The sequence below is a fragment of the Budorcas taxicolor genome, chromosome 24 (assembly GCF_023091745.1).
Source record: "Budorcas taxicolor isolate Tak-1 chromosome 24, Takin1.1, whole genome shotgun sequence".
NCBI lineage: Eukaryota > Metazoa > Chordata > Mammalia > Artiodactyla > Bovidae > Budorcas > Budorcas taxicolor.
The window spans coordinates 15,086,106-15,103,485 of NC_068933.1; the positions used below are offsets into that span (position 1 = coordinate 15,086,106).

The window sequence follows — 17,380 nt, forward strand, 5'->3', positions numbered from 1 at the left end:
CTCTACGTTCCTTCTCGGAATGGATTCTCCCGTAGCCGGGGCAACGCGGCGCGGAAGGTCTCCGCCGCTCGGCTAGCGTGCGGACCCGCTGCGTGGCGAAGTCCAGCGCGGGAATCGTTCGCGCGGGGGCAGCTTCATGGCGCTGGTCGCTCTTGCAGCTTGGCTCGGACTGAAGCTGAAACAGTCTGATCTCTGATCTTTGTACCCTTCTCCGAGGTGACTTGGTACTGGCAGCTATCAGGTACTGTCTTTTAGATACCTGAACCTCCGTTTCCCTAATGGGACATCATTTTCCCCAGAAGTTTTCTGTCCCTCCTTCATCCCCTAAGACACTTTATCCATAACTTTGGAAGGGTACTTGCCGTGTTCCACTATGTTATACTTTATTGTCTTGTCTAAGAGTATAAGCTCTCTAACAGCAGTATCTATGCCTTTTAAAATCTCAGTTTTATAACTTCTACCAGCAAGCCCTACTCAGAGGAGGGTTTTGCAAAACGTTAAATAAGTGAATGAAAAATTTTGCCAATGCTGCTCAAGAAGAGTTAAGTAGTGGAAAAATTCAAGGCAAAAACTCTCCTTTTGTTCCCTTTCCTTTCTTCCCTCTGTGTCACACTGGAGCCCACAGTTTAGTGAGGGAAAACAGCAGTTAATTCAAGATCCCCCCGGACGGTAAAGCGTCTGCCTGCAGTGCGGGAAACCCGTGTTCGATCCCTGGGTTGGGAAGATCCTCTGGAGAAGGAAATGGCAACCCACTCCAGTACTCTTGCCTGGAAAATTGCATGGACTGGGGAGCCTGGTGGGCTAACGTCCATGGGGTCGCAAAGAGTCGGACACGACTGAGCTACTTCACGTTCACTTTTCACAGTTCAGTTCAGTTCAGTCGCTCAATAGTGTCCGACTCTTTGCGACCCCATGAACCGCAGCACGCCAGGCCTCCCTATCCATCACCAACTCCCGGAGTCCACCCAAACCCATGTCCATCGAGTTGATGATGCCATCCAACCATCTCATCCTCTGCTGTCCCCTTCTCATCCAGCCCTCAGTCTTTCCCAGCATCAGGGTCTTTTTCAGTTAGTCAGCTCTCGCATCAGGTGGCCAAAGTATTGGAGTTTGAGCCTCAACATCAGTCCTTCCTATGAACACCCAGGACTGATCTCCTTTAGGATGGACAGGTTGGATTTCCTTGCAGTCCAAGGGACTCTCAAGAGTCCTCTCCAACACCACAGTTCAAAAGCATCAATTCTTCACTGCTCAGCTTTCTTTATAGTCCAACTCTCATATCCATACATGACCACTGGAAAAACCCAGTGAGGGAAAACAGCAGTTAATTCAAGATCCCTACAAGGTGAATGTAAAATAACCCAATATAAAATAAGCATCCATGATCAGGGCTTGGAGAGGGAAGTGCATGGCGCTATGATGAAGTGAATTAAGGAAGTGAAGAATGAGCTCATCAGAAGGATCAGTATTGAGGAAAGAATGGAGTAGGCACAGTGAAGTACCTGGCGAAAGTGAGACAGCATGTGCTAGTGTCCTGTGGTTGGAGAGGCTGACTTGAGAACTGAAAGACAATTGGAGCTTAGGTTCCAGGGAGAGGGGTTGCCATGGTGACAGGTGAGGGTGATAGTGGCCTTATGAGCCATTTAAAGGATTTGAGCCCCTGTAGCAGCACAGGAAGGCTTTAAGGTTGCGGTGGAGATGGAGCCTTGAAACATGAAACAAATCGAATTAGTGCCCTCCAACTGACTGACGTTTAGTTTTAAAGCATAGGTGATCAGAAGTAGGATGGCAAGGAGGAGGAGAGGATGAGCCACAGATTCAAATAGGCAGTCCTGTCATTGAAACAGCTTGCTATAAATTCGAAGCAGAAGTTTCTTGCCTTGGATTATAAACTGGGAAGTGTAAGCCGATGTTTGTTTTATTCATCACCCTATGTGTCCAGTACCTAGATCTAGTTGGTGCTTCAAAAATATTACCATGAAATGGAGGCAAGCATTCTTAGTTCTTCGGTCCAACTTTTTAGAACGTGTCTAGTTAAAGGAAACATCCAAATATGTAGTTGCATATTTAGAGTGATATTTCAAGAACTCGTAGTTGCAGTCTGCTCTTTAACAAATACTCTGAATTCTTTGTGGATTTTTGTTTTGCTCTTCTTTGTGTTTATCTTGCTTAGTCAGTTGTCCTCTCTTCCTATCTATCCCCGTTGTGAACTGATTTCGCCAAGTGGCACATTTGTTATATACATTAAACTTGAAAAAATTCAAGAATTATAAGGTAATGCCCTAGGTGTGTTGTGCATTCTGTAAAAGTAAGTTGTAATTTTTAATACAAGGGACAATGTAGTATGTTTAGATAGAAGGGTTTAAACTAAAAATGACTGCCTTATATAATTAAGATCTTACAGTCAACTTTGAACTTCTCAAAAGAAGGATGTTGTTTATACAGTAATTATACCACACTGTAGAGTGCCTGATGAACTATGGAATGAGGTTAGTGACATTGTACAGGAGACAGGGATCAAGACCATCCCCATGGAAAAGAAATGCAGAAAGGCAAAGTGGCTGTCTGGGGAGGCCTTACAAATAGCTGTGAAAAGAAGAGACGCGAAAAGCAGAGGAGAAAAGGAAAGATATGAGCATCTGAATGCAGAGTTCCAAAGAATAGCAAGAAGAGATAAGAAAGCCTTCTTCAGCAATCAATGCAAAGAAACAGAGGAAAAGAACAGAATGGGAAAGACTAGAGATCTCTTCAAGAAAACTAGAGATACCAAGGGAACATTTCATGCAAAGATGGGCTCGATAAAGGACAGAAATGGTATGGACCTAACAGAAGCAGAAGATATTAAGAAGAGGTGGCAAGAATACATGGAAGAACTGTGCAAAAAGGATCTTCACGACCCAGATAATCATGATGATGTGATCACTCATCTAGAGCCAGACATCTTGGAAAGTGAAGTCAAGTGGGCCTTAGAAAGCATCACTACGAACAAAGCTAGTGGAGGTGATGGAATTCCAGTTGAGCTGTTTCAAATCCTAAAAGATGATGCTGTGGAAGTGCTGCACTCAGTATGCCAGCAAATTTGGAAAACTCAGCAGTGGCCACAGGACTGGAAAAGGTCAGTTTTCATTCCAATCCCAAAGAAAGGCAATGCCAAAGAATGCTCAAACTACTGCACAATTGTACTCATCTCACATGCTAGTGAAGTAATGCTTAAAATTCTCCAAGCCAGGCTTCAGCAATACGTGAACCATGAACTCCCTGATGTTCAAGCTGGTTTTAGAAAAGGCAGAGGAACCAGAGATCAAATTGCCAACATCCACTGGATCATGGAAAAAGCAGAAGAGTTTCAGAAAAACATCTATTTCTGCTTTATTGACTATGCCAAAGCCTTTGACTGTGTGGATCACAATAAACTGTGGAAAATTCTGAAAGAGATGGGAATACCAGACCACCTAACCTGCCTCTTGAGAAATCTGTATGCGGGTCAGGAAGCAACAGTTACAACTGGACATGGAACAACGGACTGGTTCCAAATAGGAAAAGGAGTACATCAAGACTGTATATTGTCACCCTGCTTGTTTAACTTCTATGCAGAGTACATCATGAGAAATGCTGGACTGGAAGAAACACAAGCTGGAATCAAGATTGCCAGGAGAAATATCGATAACCTCAGATATGCAGATGACACCACCCTTATGGCACAAAGTGAAGAGGAACTAAAAAGCCTCTTGATGAAAGTGAAAGAGGAGAGTGAAAAAGTTGACTTAAAGCTCAATATTCAGAAAACAAAGATCATGGCATCTGGTCCCATCACTTCATGGGAAATAGATGGGGAAACAGTGGCAACAGTGTCAGACTTTATTTTTGGGGGCTCCAAAGTCACTGCAGATGGTGATTTCAGCCATGAAATTAAAAGACACTTACTCCTTGGGAGAAAAGTTATGACCAACCTAGATAGCATATTCAAAAGCAGAGACATTACTTTGCCGACTAAGGTCCGTCTAGTCAAGGCTATGGTTTTTCCAGTGGTCATGTATGGATGTGAGAGTTGGACTGTGAAGAAGGCTGAGCGCCGAAGAAATTGATGCTTTTGAACTGTGGTGTTGGAGAAGACTCTTGAGAGTCCGTTGGACTGCAAGGAGATCCAACCAGTCCATTCTAAAGGAGATCAGCCCTGGGATTTCTTTGGAAGGAATGATGCTAAAGCTGAAACTCCAGTACTTTGACCACGTCGTGAGAAGAACTGACTCATTGGAAAAGACTCTGATGCTGGGAGGGATTGGGGGCAGGAGGAGAAGGGGGCGACCGAGGATGAGATGGCTGGATGGTATCACGGACTCGATGGACGTGAGTTTGAGTGAACTCTGGGAGATGGTGATGGACAGGGAGGCCTGGCATGCTGCGATTCATGGGGTCGCAAAGAGTCAGACACGACTGAGTGACTGAACTGAACTGAACTGTACCGTCATAATATTACTGTTTGTAACAGATGAATGGCAGTGCCACAGATAAACATTCCTTTTTAATTTGTGGATATTTCAGCTGGAGACTCAAGGGGAGAGTTCGTGGTGATAATTTTGAATCTCCATTATTCCCCCTCAGCCCCACAAAGTAGATTCTTTCCCCATATATAGCTTGGGACTATTGTTTTATGATGTAACTATGTGCATGTTAACTCTCAGACTGAAACTATTTGGGACTAAAAGTTAGAATCACGTTTTCCCTACATTTTCTCCTGTATTTTTTCAGTGTGGAGTAGAATTTTGCTATAGAAGTAGCACTAAGAAACCCGCTGAAGCCACCAACATAGAGCACACGGCCAACAGGGAGCAGCCATGCCTGTGGAAGGAGGGAAGACTGACATGGAGAGGATTGGCCTCTTCAGTGAGATGGAATATATCACTGTGGGGGATAAATATGTGTCACAGTTTAATCGTAAGTATAATTTGGTTTTCTTTACAGCCTGAGTGGATGTTTCCTCTATAAAATTTTGATTTTAATGTTTGTTAAATGATCTTTTTGAATGGTCTGTATTTTAAAGCTTTCAGTATAAAGTTGAAAATACCTGTGAAATTTCACTATCGGTAAGAGATAACTTTTTTAAGCTAGATCAGGAAGCTCATTTTCTTGGACTATCCTACCTTCATATATTCTCCTCATAGGTATTTGTATTTTATTCTCAAGGTGCATGGCAGTTTTCTCCCAGAATATTTTGTTTGTTGTCTAGTCGCTAGGTTGTGTTTGGCTCTTTTGCAAGCCCATGGACTGTAGCCCTCCAGGCTCCTCTGTCTGTGGGATTTCTCAGACAAGAATACTAGAGTGAGTTGCCATTTCCTTCTCCAAGGAATCTTCTGGACCCAGGAATCGCCCCAATGCCCTGTCGCTCCTGCATTGGCAGGCAGACTCTTTACCACTGGCACCCCTCCTGGAAAGCCCAAAAAGGGAATCACAGCCATGAAGGGACTGAACTGTTGGCTTTTTTTTTTTCCCCTTAGTTGGGACACTCTACTATACAAATAGCGTTTACATTTACATCTAAAATGGCCATCCACGATCACTTTCTTGAAAATGAAGTGCCAAATAAATACCTGAGAGATTTTTAGAAGTCATAAATAAAACAATAAAAAAGAATATGCTGAGTTTTTTAGAAGTCATAAATAAAACAATAAAAAAGAATACGCTGATATGGAACATCTCTAAGATAAATTGTTAAAAAGGCAAGATGCAAAACAGTTTCCTATGGGAAAGCATTGGATTCAGTGACCTGTAAGGCCTCTTCCAGCTCTCAGATTCAGAGTTTAAGAGAATCTCAATCTAATTATTAAACTGTTTTATGGCAATGCCTTAGTTCTTATTGTCAGTGAAGCCTTTGATATGGATCTTTCAGTGACCATTTTGAAACAGCATTTAAGAGCTCAAAACTCATCAGCTCAAATCATGTTTTGAAACTTTTCTCTGTTGCCCTGGTGTTCTAGTGGCAAGGATCAGGAAAGTTTTCTGTTATTTTTCATTTCCTTTTATTAATGGTGAGCTCAAAATTGTCATATTCCTATTTTATCTTTAAAGGGCCTTTTAATGAAGCTGCAAGCAAAAATAGACAGATGCTACCTGGGGGATCCAAAGAAATGTCCAATCTCCAGGCAGGTTATTTTGATCCCCATTTTGCAAGGATTTTTGAAGGTGAAAGCTATGTCAATCCAAATCAAGTGAGGAGACGGTACATGATGGAAGAAGCCAAAAAAAATCTAAGCAAAGCTTTCCTCCCCAGCAGTGGAGAGAAAAAGCCGTAAGTATTGGGGAGAAAATCTTAAATCTATCTCCTGCATCACTCTCTCTGCTGCAGCCTAAATTGTTGATTTTTCTGTAGGACTGACTTTTGTATGACTCATTTTTTAAAGTGTGACTTTTACGTTAAGTTTGTCTTAGATGGAGACAGTTGTATTGGGTGATTTAAGTTGCAGGGTAATTGATTAAGTAGATTCTCACTGTCACATTAAATTTTTAGTCATCTATGTCACTATTTTCTATCAATTTATACTAATAAAGCCAACTAAATAATGAAAATAAGTTTTAGTTGAAAATCTTGCAATAGTCAGACTAGAAAAAAAATTGCCTTGGGTCATCATGTCTGTGGCCTTGACTATTTTTTCTGCTTTTTAAAACTTTAAAAAAGTATAAATAAAAAATGTGAAATTAGGAGAAATCTTTTTTGGGTAAAAAGGATAATTTATCAAAGGTACATTGTTTAAAAATCATGATGAAGTTACATGTAGGGGCTTAACAGTATTTTAGTTGTAAAATTGTCAGTATAAGTTTCTCTTTTTTTTAACCTTTAAATCCTTAAACTGATAAAATCATATAATCTATGTGATATACTATAGCTGAGTTTTATAATATGATGTTAATTCACACTCAGTAACATTGACTCTCAATCTAGAGTTTATGACAGATGAGGATTGGTTGAAAAATAATTTTGTGCTTATTTGTGATTTTGAGATTAGTAAAGCTTCAGTCTTCCAAGTTAAATTGTCTTTATTAAGAGTAGAGAATGTCTTCTTTTCTGTTATTATAGTTTTATCTTTTCCTACCTTTGTACACTTTGGAGAAGTGTGAACTATTTATTATCATTATTACTACTCTTTTTGGGTTTCTTACTTTTCTTCTTAGATGTAAATTACAATGTGTATTTTTGGGGCTACTACTTTATTTCTTTTTCATGTAACATATGTATTTTATCCTTATAACAACTTTTCCTGTTCAACTTTCCCATCCCCTGGAACTAATATAATATTGTCAATAAACTATGCTTAAAAAAAATAATAATTTTAGAAAAAACACAGCAGAAGAACACACAAAGGGTCTATTTATTCTTGTGGTTAACTGAACTAATGTAAACTCTTCTAACCTCCTAGAGATTGCTAAAGCTTTGTTTATGTAGAACATTTAAAATGGAATTTTTGACTTTGAATAATAGGGAAAATTAGATTAAAAAAATAACAAGAGTTTTTTTTTTTCTTATTGAAGTTAAGCAAGTCAAATCTACTGCGTATATTTTGCTCCTCTTTCAATAATATTTTATAAATTTTGGTAAAATACATATAACACAAAGTTCGCTATTTGAACTTGCTTCTTTTTGTTCTCGTTACACTGTATTTAAGCTGTGGATTAGGAAGTTACTATGGAACCATAGGGGGCCCAGTCCCGTTTTTCAGTGCTCAGTCTAAACCCAAAGACAAATATGAGCCACCTGGAAAGAATTTATACACAAACCCAGGAAAGAAAGGAACTGGATATGGGTAAGATATTTCAATACTTTCATATCATTTGTTTTGAATTTTAAAAATTTAATTTCTGAACCCTGAAGTCATCATCATTATTTTCCTTCCTTAGCTATGCAAATATTACCATAGGTAAGCAGTTTTCACACTCTTCTGATCTCTATGATGCAGCAAAACTAAATAACAAGGTAAAGGAATCTCTTGTAACTTATTTCACTCTTTCTCTTATTTAGTTGACTTAGAGAATTCACTTGTGATCCAATTAGGGTTTATTTTATCTATTTGTATTATGTGGGCAATGGCAGATTGATGTTTAGGAATTGTAATAATTTTACCGTTTTGATTTTAGATTCCCTGGATGAGCTTTAATTTCTGCTATAGTTTATCTTCCATCTCTCTAAACTAGCTGTGAGACTTCTGTCAGCATGGCCTGATCAACTCTTCTCTATTTTGATTCTAAGCATTGTATCCTAATCCTTAGCTGTATTCCCAACACACCCTAATATTTTGTGCCTAAGAAAGCAGTGGTTGTCCTTTTGGGCTGATCAGGCCATTATGGTGAGTGAACAGAATGGAAGAATATTGGGGAGAAGGGAAGAAGTGGAGACTAGAAAAGGATATAAGTTTTTAAATTTTCGTTTTTTTTTCAGCATGCAATCTTCAATAATTTTGGCTGTGGTGTCTTTAAATGGCAGTGAGATAGATGGAGGAGGGCATGGCAACCCACTCCAGTATTCTTGCCTGAAGAATCCCCATGGACAGAGGAGCCTAGCGGGCTATAATCCATAGGGTCACACGGAGTCAGACACGACTGAAGTGACTTAGCACGCATGCACGCATGAGATAGAAGAATAGTGGCCAATTTTGCAAATGGGCATGTCCAAACCCAGGAAAAGTTTTCTATTAAATTGAGCAGAAACCTTGGTCATTTAAAAATAGTCATCTCTTGTTTCTATGTATGGACTCTTCACTTTATATAAGATTCTATGTAAACTACTTTTTACATAGAATAGAAAAATATATTCTGTAGGAATGTTAATACCTAATATATAAATACATACAAGGCAGTTTTATCAATAGCTTATAATTAGTCTTTCATCCTACGTTTATGGATATAAGATACTTTTCTCTCTTTAGAATAAAACTCTTTCATTCCGCATTTAGAACTTACTATTCATAAGTCAGAAATTTTATGTCCCTGAATTTCCTAAAATAATATTGTAACATAGAAGTGTTGTAATGTAAAAAGTAAGTATTCCTTATTCTTAGGAGAAAAGCTGACATTTCTTTGAAGGCCTACCATGTGCCAGGTACTTTGAACACATAATTGCATTTAATCTTTATCATAGCATTAAGGGTCGGGGGGATGTTATAATCGTCATTTATAGTTGAAGAAAATGTGACACTAAAAGGGTCAGTAATTTTCCCAGTGTCCCTGGGAAATGCTAGAAAGCAGGAAGGAGTTAGGGTTTGAACTAGAAACTGACTGTTATTTTTAATGTATTATATCATATTATAAATAGTTAATAAAGATTTGCTCAAGTGATATAGCTATATACATCAAATAAATTTGTATTCAAGATGAACAATCATAGCTGTGCTTCTTCCTAAGCAAGCATATCTTTTGTGTCATAAAAATAGAACATAGCAAAGGAATGTTTCAAAAACGTGAACCCAGAAGTATATACTTAAAAAATCTGCACGCTTATATTAAAATTTAAAGTTAAATTAACTTTACGTTACTTGCAGTGTTGAGTAATTTTTTGCTATGCTACCTAATGTAATTTCAAACCCCTTAATTTACAGAAAGAGAGTGAAGAACATCATCGTTTACTTAAAGGGACAGCTTTCAAACTAAATCTTTACCCAAGGGAATATTTTGATACCAATCCTTACATGTCTGACAAACCTTTACCACCAATTAAAAAAGCAGAGAAGAAAGAAACAGTTGGAAACCCTTTTAAGCCCTCTTCTCCTGGTAAAAAGGTAAGTTAAATTTTTTAGAATGAAAAAATATTAAGCATCATAAAGAAATGTTGCCTCTTGCTGTCATATTATTTTATTTCCCATTTGTTTATATTCTTGCCATGAATCATGAAACCCGTTTTGATGAAATTATGAAAAGTCATAGAATGTGGATACCATAAGGAATAAGGATGCCCTTATGAAATAATTATTACTCATCTCTAAAGTATTTTAATTTACAATGAATTTTCTAAGCACCTGTCTAGATGTTAGGTATAGTTTTTCTCAAAACCATAAAAAGTCAGACCATCTTTAGTTTTTGAAGGGTGATTAAAATGAACTGTCTTCCTTCTGCTGAGGTTTACAAGTGTGAATAAAAATAAAAATCTCCCTTACAGTTTATAGACTTAGTTTATAGTTTTTTTTAGTTTTTTTTTTTTTTTGGTGAATTGTGTATTCCTTTTACTTGCAAATGTTCTATTAAGACATTTGTCTTTTTCATATTGATCTGTAAGATCTTTTCATATATTAAGGATATTGTTTTATCATTTGTGTTGAAAATAATTTTTCTAGTCTATTGAATCTTTGACTTGGTTATAGTATTCTGTGCTATTCAGAAATAGCAATAATGATTTATCATTATAAAATATAAACTTTATAATGATAAAATCATATAAAATAATGATTTTATGAGTCCTCTGTGCTGAGTTTATGTCATTCTCAGAATGACTTTCCTTCCCAGCAACATTAGTGAAATATGCATTCTTGATTTCTGAATTAGTCTTATCCTTTTGCGTTTAAATTTTCATCTGGAATATATTTTGATGGAAAGAACAAGGTAAGGATCCAGCTTTTATCTTTTTCAAAATTCAGGTTTATGGACAGAAGGATGCTTTGAGGGGAGGATATGTTCCATATCTTGATTGCCTTTGTGGTTTCAATGGTATATCAGTCAGTCAGTTCAGTCACTCAGTCATGTCTGACTCTTTGCAACCCCATGGACTGCAGCATGCCAGGCCTTCCTGTCCATCACCAACTCCTGAAGTTTACCCAAACTCATGTCCATTGAGTCAGTGATGCCATCCAACCATCTCATCCTCTGTTGTCCCCTTCTCCTCCTACCCTCAATCTTTCCCAGCATCAGGGTCTTTTCAAATGAGTCAGCTCTTCACATCAGGCAGCCAAAATATTGGAGTTTCAGCTTCAGCATCAGTCCTTCCAATGAACACCAGCCCTGATCTCCTTTAGGATGGACTGGTTGGATCTCCTTGCAGTCCAAGGGACTCTCAAGAGTCTTCTCCAACACCACAGTTCAAAAGCATCAATTCTTCAGCACTCAGCTTTCTTTATAGTCCAATTCTCACATCCATACATGACTACTGGAAAACTCACAGAATCTGTAAACTTAAAATGGGTGTAGCTTATTATACTGAGACTTGAATTTTTTTTAAAGAGCCAATTGTTCCTGATCTCACAGATAGAATAATTAACACCCCTGTTTTGAAATGCCACTGTATCAAATCAAAATTCCCATTTTTAGTGTTTTCTTCCCCTGAATTTTCATTCTGTTTAATTGATGTTTATTTCTACCAGTACCAAACTATTTTTAATTATTATTGCATTTTAATATTGGGTGGTCTAGTTTCTTATTATTTTTTAAATAAGTTTATATGACTGTTTCCCAGTAGTTATTATTTAGAACTTTGGAATTATTTTGTGAAGTTCTGGGGAAAAACGACCTTTGGTGTTTTGCTCTAAAATGAGATCTTTAGATTTTAGCTTGTATTAGCATTTTTATACTTTGAATCTTCTTATCTAGAATTAAGCTACTTACAGAAACCTTTATTTGTCTTATAGATTTTTATATTTTGTTTCACATAGATTTATGTATCATATTTATTCTTATTTTAAGGTCCTGGTCAATAGTTTCTTTTCCCCATCAATCCACTTATATTAGTTGCTCTTATTAAAACATCTGATTTTTTAAAAGTAACTGGCACTTTATTAAATTTTATATTCTAATAGGTATTTCATTGATTCTCTTTGAATCTTTAGATATATGATTATATTATCTGCAAATAATTTTGCTCCTTCCTTGCCAATATTTCTCTCTCTCATGTCATGCTTGTGCCCAGTGTTTAGACATGATATGGGGATCATGGGAATACCTCTAGCGTTCATGTTTAAATAAATAAGACTAAATCAGGAATGTTTGTAGAATTATGTTGAATGTTTTGGTATAATCTATCTAGACCATCTTGTTTTTCTCCACTAACTTATTATAAGGTGAGTAAAAATAATAGATTTCTTGAAATGATTCTCACTTGACTGTGTTGTATTAATCTTTAAGTGTAATACTGTGTTTTATTTGCTAATATTTTATTAAGTATTTTTGCATCAATTATTATAAGTGTTGTGACTGGTCTATATTTTTACATTCCTTGTTCTATTTTGATATATGTAGATGCTAGCATCTTAAAGTAAGAGTTTAATAGCATCAAATATATCTTTTCCTTGAAAATTTAAAAGACTTCTCATAGTAAGTGTTCTGATCTTAATTTCTTACATGATGTCCACCTATTTTCTGTAGGTGTCCTCTCTTTGAGTCACTTTGACAATATTTTTCTTTGAGAACCATTCATTTAATTCAGGTTTTCAAATTTGTCAATGTAGAGGTGTAAAAAAATATTATCTTACAGTTTTTGATATTCCATATATGTATAGGTTTCTTCCACCTGCTTCTCAATCTTTATAATGTAGATTTACCTGTTAATTTTTTAAGCATCATCTGGTGAGTTGGTTTACTTACCATATATATTTTTCTATTTTCTATTCATCTGTTTTGCTTTTACATCAATTAATTAATCAATTGTATTTTCTTTAGAATCCTTATTATTTATTGCTTTTAAACTAATCCATATGTCTCAATCTTGATAACTTGAAAAATTACAACTATATCTTTCAAATAAATCACATTTTCTTATATATCTGACTTAGACACTGTAAGAGAAAGGATGACTAATTAAATGGATTATTATGACTGAATAGAGTTTTCTTGGTGACCATATATGATGAAAATCCTGTTGATATGTATCAGTTTAAAAAGTCAAAGCAAATGTTTGTTTTGCATATAGGTCAAAAATGATTGACTTCTCTTAATAGATTATAAGAAAAGTACAATGTATGGTACAGTTATTCCTCAGTATCAATGGGGGATTGGTTTCAAGACCACTGCCCCCTACCCCCAGAATACCAAAATTCAAGGATGCTCAGGTCCCTTACATAAAATGGCCTAGTATTTGCATGTAACCTTTGCACATCCTCCTGTATAATGTAAATCATCTCTAGACTACTTACAATATCTAATACAATGCAAATGCTATGTAAATAGTTTCCTGTGCATGTCAAGTTCAATTTTTCTTTTGGGGAACTTTCTGGAAATCTTCGTTTAAAAAATATTTTCACCCTGAGATTGGATGAATCTGAGGATGCAGACCTTGCTGGTGTGGAGGACTGATTGTGGATTATGTTTGCCTCTCACTCTCTTTTTCTATGTACTATTCCTTTATTTTTATTAAAAACTTTTTTTCAATATCTTCCCCATCATTTACTGATGTTTACTGAATTCGTGTTGTGCCAGGCTTCCTTTTGGATAAACCTTACCTTTGGCCTCATCTCTCGTCCTCTGGTTCTGAACCCTAACTTCTTCCTGTATCGAAATACATGTGACCTGGGTCTCACTCCCTCAGGAATGGACTCAAATCCTGTGTAGTTCATAGCCTGATCTGATTAACTCACTAGTATATTAACTGTTGGCAATAGTTGAGAATATTACCTTCTTATAACTGTATGCATTTTAATAGAGAACTTTTGGAATTATAGTGTCTTAACCCATAAAATTGGTGGTAGGAAGACCCTTTGTTGGTATTTGAATTAAACAGAATAAACAGTTTTCTTTAAATGTAAAACCAGCTCCATGTACAGTACACAAATATATATGACCTTTTTCACATCTAATTTTTGTTAGAAGCATTTTGACAGAACCACATTAAACTGTCTCATTTTTACTTGTAGGCTGGTGGAATGAAGGCAGGAACATTTGATCCTTACCCTTCACATTCTGCTGACCCTTACGTGGTTAAATTGAAAAGCCCATCCAGCAAAAGTGCTAAGGTTTTCCATCCACCAAGTGGACCAAAAAGCAGACCAGTTGAAAGTATAATGGCTTTGAATGTCAAAAGGTGGTAATGTTAGCTCATAAATTATTTCCAGCTTTTGGATTTCTTCAGAGTAATATCTTTTATTTACATACACTTTCAAAAGTTGACAAATCTGGGTGACTGTAGAAATCTCAGCTTCTTCTTTATACCTGCCCTCCCCTATAGAAGTTCTTTCCCATCTTCTGAAATTCTCAATTGAAAAAGCTTAATTTATCTGTACCAAGCAGACAAAGGTTCAGTCCCTGGGTTGGGACGATCCCCTGGAGAAGGAAATGGCAACCTACTCCAGTATTCTTGCCTGGAGAATCCCATGAACAGAGGAGCCTGGTGGGCTACAGTCCATAGGGTCACAAAGAGTTGGTTACGACTGAAGTGACTTAGCATGCATATATATATATATATATATATATATATATATATATATATATATATTTCACTTAGTAGTACATATTAACATTGTCTGTTTCTTAAAAGGATCTTTTGACTCATTAAATTATTATCTCTGTATAGGCCCCAGACTCAGTAATTGTGTGGACTCTTAATGATACTTATTCTGTCTTAAACTTTTAAATAACCCTCTATGAGAACTGGAAATATTCTGATTAATTAAAAATACTTTGAGGAAAAGTATATATTATTCATGTATCATAAAACTTGAATCTTTCCTAGGTTTTGAGCACTCTCAAAACTGAAAAGTTCTTAGAAGTTCAGAATATAATTTAGAAAAGGACAGCCTGTCATTCTTTTGTTATATGTGAAAGATCATAATTACTAAGAGTTCATTTGATTCCCTTTCTGCCTATTCACTGAAAAAGTTTTAATGCCAATTTGACTAACTTACATATTTCTAACTTAATTGTAATCATACGATGGATTAGGAAAAGGACATCAAATTAATATGCCTTTTGTAGAAACACTAGTACATCTTTATTACTTGTGGATAGTGATTGTAAAAACATCATTATTATAATCATGAAAGTAAGGCTGCCCCTTCATTATTTATATAGTTTAACTGTTGTCTATAGGAATATTTTTTTGCAGGCTAGTTGGTAGAGGATTCATTTGGGAAACAAAGATGTGGAGCCTTTTTTCCATGTCCTTTGACCTTTATCCTTTGACAACCGAACTGACAGTAAAGTTAGAATTTTCCTCAACACACTCACACTCAAATAAATGGAATTTTGTGTGGGGTGGGGAGGAGTGTGGTTTCAAGTTTTCTGGCTATCCAGAGAACAGATTTGAGAAAATTCTATGATGCTCTAGCACATATGTTTAAGGCAAAGGAAAAAAGTATCTGACTGTTCAGAAGTTTATCATTTGTTTAGTATTTTGAGTTTATTGAAATATCTTTTTTTTACATTATCACAAATATTATCCTAAATCAAGTTATAGCTTCTTTTAGCCTAATTTTAAAACTCTGAGAAGTAGTATTTAAAATTGGTCTCATAAACCAGTTTTTCCTCTTAAATTACATTTTAAAAGTATATCTGATATACATGAAGCTTTTTCTTTAGTGAGAAAGTTTGGTTTTGTTTGGATTGTTAACTATTAATTGCAAAATGTTTTTTTTTGCAAGAATATACAGATCTATTACCTGTACCTATCAAATTAAATATGCATTTATTTTCCAATTTTAGGGCACTAAATACGAAGAACTACAAGACTGCTTCAGTACAGTCCTATTAGCATCTGAAAGACAAATAACCTTACAGGTCATGACTACCAAAAATATACTACCAAGTGCTCATTATCCGAAAAAATACGTAAGATGTGTGGAGCAAATAGCTCAAACATTCAGAAGAAATTTAAGGCTGAGACTCTAATGCTCTTCCTTCTTTTCATACTATTATATCAATAAATGACTAATATTTGTTAATAATTGCTCTGTTTCTTGATCTGTGTTTCTGAGGAGATGTTTAGGAATGTTTGAAACTGTTATAAGATCTCAAAGTATACTCTTTCATTTGACACATTTTGCTCCTAACATTAAAAATATTGCCGAGTTGGAGGGTAGGGATGAAAATGGGGACTGGAGGGGTAGAACGTGGACAATGAATGCTTATTTTTCTATTAAGTGTTATTGTTTTTCTGGTTGGTTTTTGTGTGGGGTGGGGAGGAGTGTGGTTTCAAGTTTTCTGGCTATCCAGAGAACAGATCTGAGAAAATTCTATGATGCTCTAGCACATATGTTTAAAGCAAAGGAAAAAAGTATCTGATTGTTGAGAAGTTTATCATTTGTTTAGTATTTTGAGTTTATTGAAATATCTTTTTTTACATTATCACAAATATTATCCTAAATCAAGTTATAGCTTGATTTAAGATTAATTTTTATTGGAGTATAGTTGCTTTACAGTAAATTCTTAATTTGCTGTTCCTTCTTGGAGGTATCTGGAGGTTGAATTGACAGCTATCCAAGTGTCTCGGTCCATTAAAGCATTCTTAACATCAGGGAAGTACTGATCCAATCTTATTTAATAGATTCTCATATACATACGTTGTATAGTGAGGCAGATAGCTCAGTTAATATGGTATGGTGCCTTCTATGTATATCCCGTGTAAAGCGTCAGATCTGCCAGTGGCAGCCCCAGGCTGAGCAGGGTTGGTGAGGGTCTAGGATGTGTGTGGGAGATGAGAGACTGTGGAATGCACTTTCAGTTCAGTATCTTATAAAAAATGGCCAGGTTTCAAGGTGGATGAAATTGGTCCTTTTGTTCTCTCATTCGCCTCTGTAGCTGCCTCTCTAGGTCTTATCCTCTTCCTTCCCATGTTACCTCTTCACTGGCCCTATCACTTTAAAAAAATCTGTTCTCAAAAGTTATGATTTAAATACATTCCCGTAATTCATAGTGAGGTATCTCTCAATAGTTCTCATTCAGTTGGGGTGGGGTAGTGGTGGTATTTAAAAGGGAAGTTTACAGTATCTATTAATTAAACTGTGGTGTTGGAGAAGACTCTTGAGAGTTCCTTGGACTGCAAGGAGGCCAAACCAGTCAATCCTAAAGGAAATCAGTCCTGAATATTCTTTGGAAGGACTGATGCTGAAGCTGAAGCCCCAATACTTTGGCCACCTGATGTGAAGAACTGACTCATTTGAAAAGACCTTAATGCTGGGAAAGACTGAAGGCAGGAAGAGAGGGGAGGACAGAGGATGAGATGGTTGGATGGCATCACTGACTTCATGAACATGAGTTTGGGTAAGCTCCGGGAGTTGGTGATAGACAGGGAAGCCTGGCATGCTGCAGTCCATGGGGTCGCAAAGAGTCAGATATGACTGAGCGACTGAACTGAACTGATTAATACAGTGTGTTGGGGGAGTTATTTTTGATTCATGGTGTTTTTCTTAGTACTCGTCCCTCTGCCATTCTAGGCCTCCCAGAGCTGAAAATCAGAATGTGTAGAGGCTGCAGTGCTCTGCTT

At 36.5% G+C, this 17,380-nt stretch overlaps 1 protein-coding gene across 1 annotated transcript; it reads left to right on the forward strand.

The window, feature by feature from the left end:
• Positions 1-4,791: 4,791 nt before the first annotated feature.
• Positions 4,792-15,649, forward strand: C24H4orf47 (chromosome 24 C4orf47 homolog). The gene is made up of 7 exons (XM_052661509.1): positions 4,792-4,935; positions 6,067-6,286; positions 7,659-7,796; positions 7,891-7,966; positions 9,585-9,764; positions 13,818-13,984; positions 15,601-15,649. Exons 1-7 carry the CDS (start codon positions 4,836-4,838, stop codon positions 15,647-15,649), a joined length of 930 nt encoding a protein of 309 aa, XP_052517469.1. The 5' UTR covers positions 4,792-4,835.
• The last annotated feature ends 1,731 nt before the right edge of the window (positions 15,650-17,380 follow it).

Bases quoted from the DNA above. Each gene is read 5' to 3' on its own strand.
- C24H4orf47 (XM_052661509.1), top strand. From the start codon at position 4,836: ATGCCTGTGGAAGGAGGGAAGACTGACATGGAGAGGATTGGCCTCTTC. The intron at 7,967-9,584 runs GTAAAGGAATCT...CTTAATTTACAG, and splicing joins CAGCAAAACTAAATAACAAG to AAAGAGAGTGAAGAACATCA. The intron at 13,985-15,600 runs GTGGTAATGTTA...TTCCAATTTTAG, and splicing joins ATGGCTTTGAATGTCAAAAG to GGCACTAAATACGAAGAACT.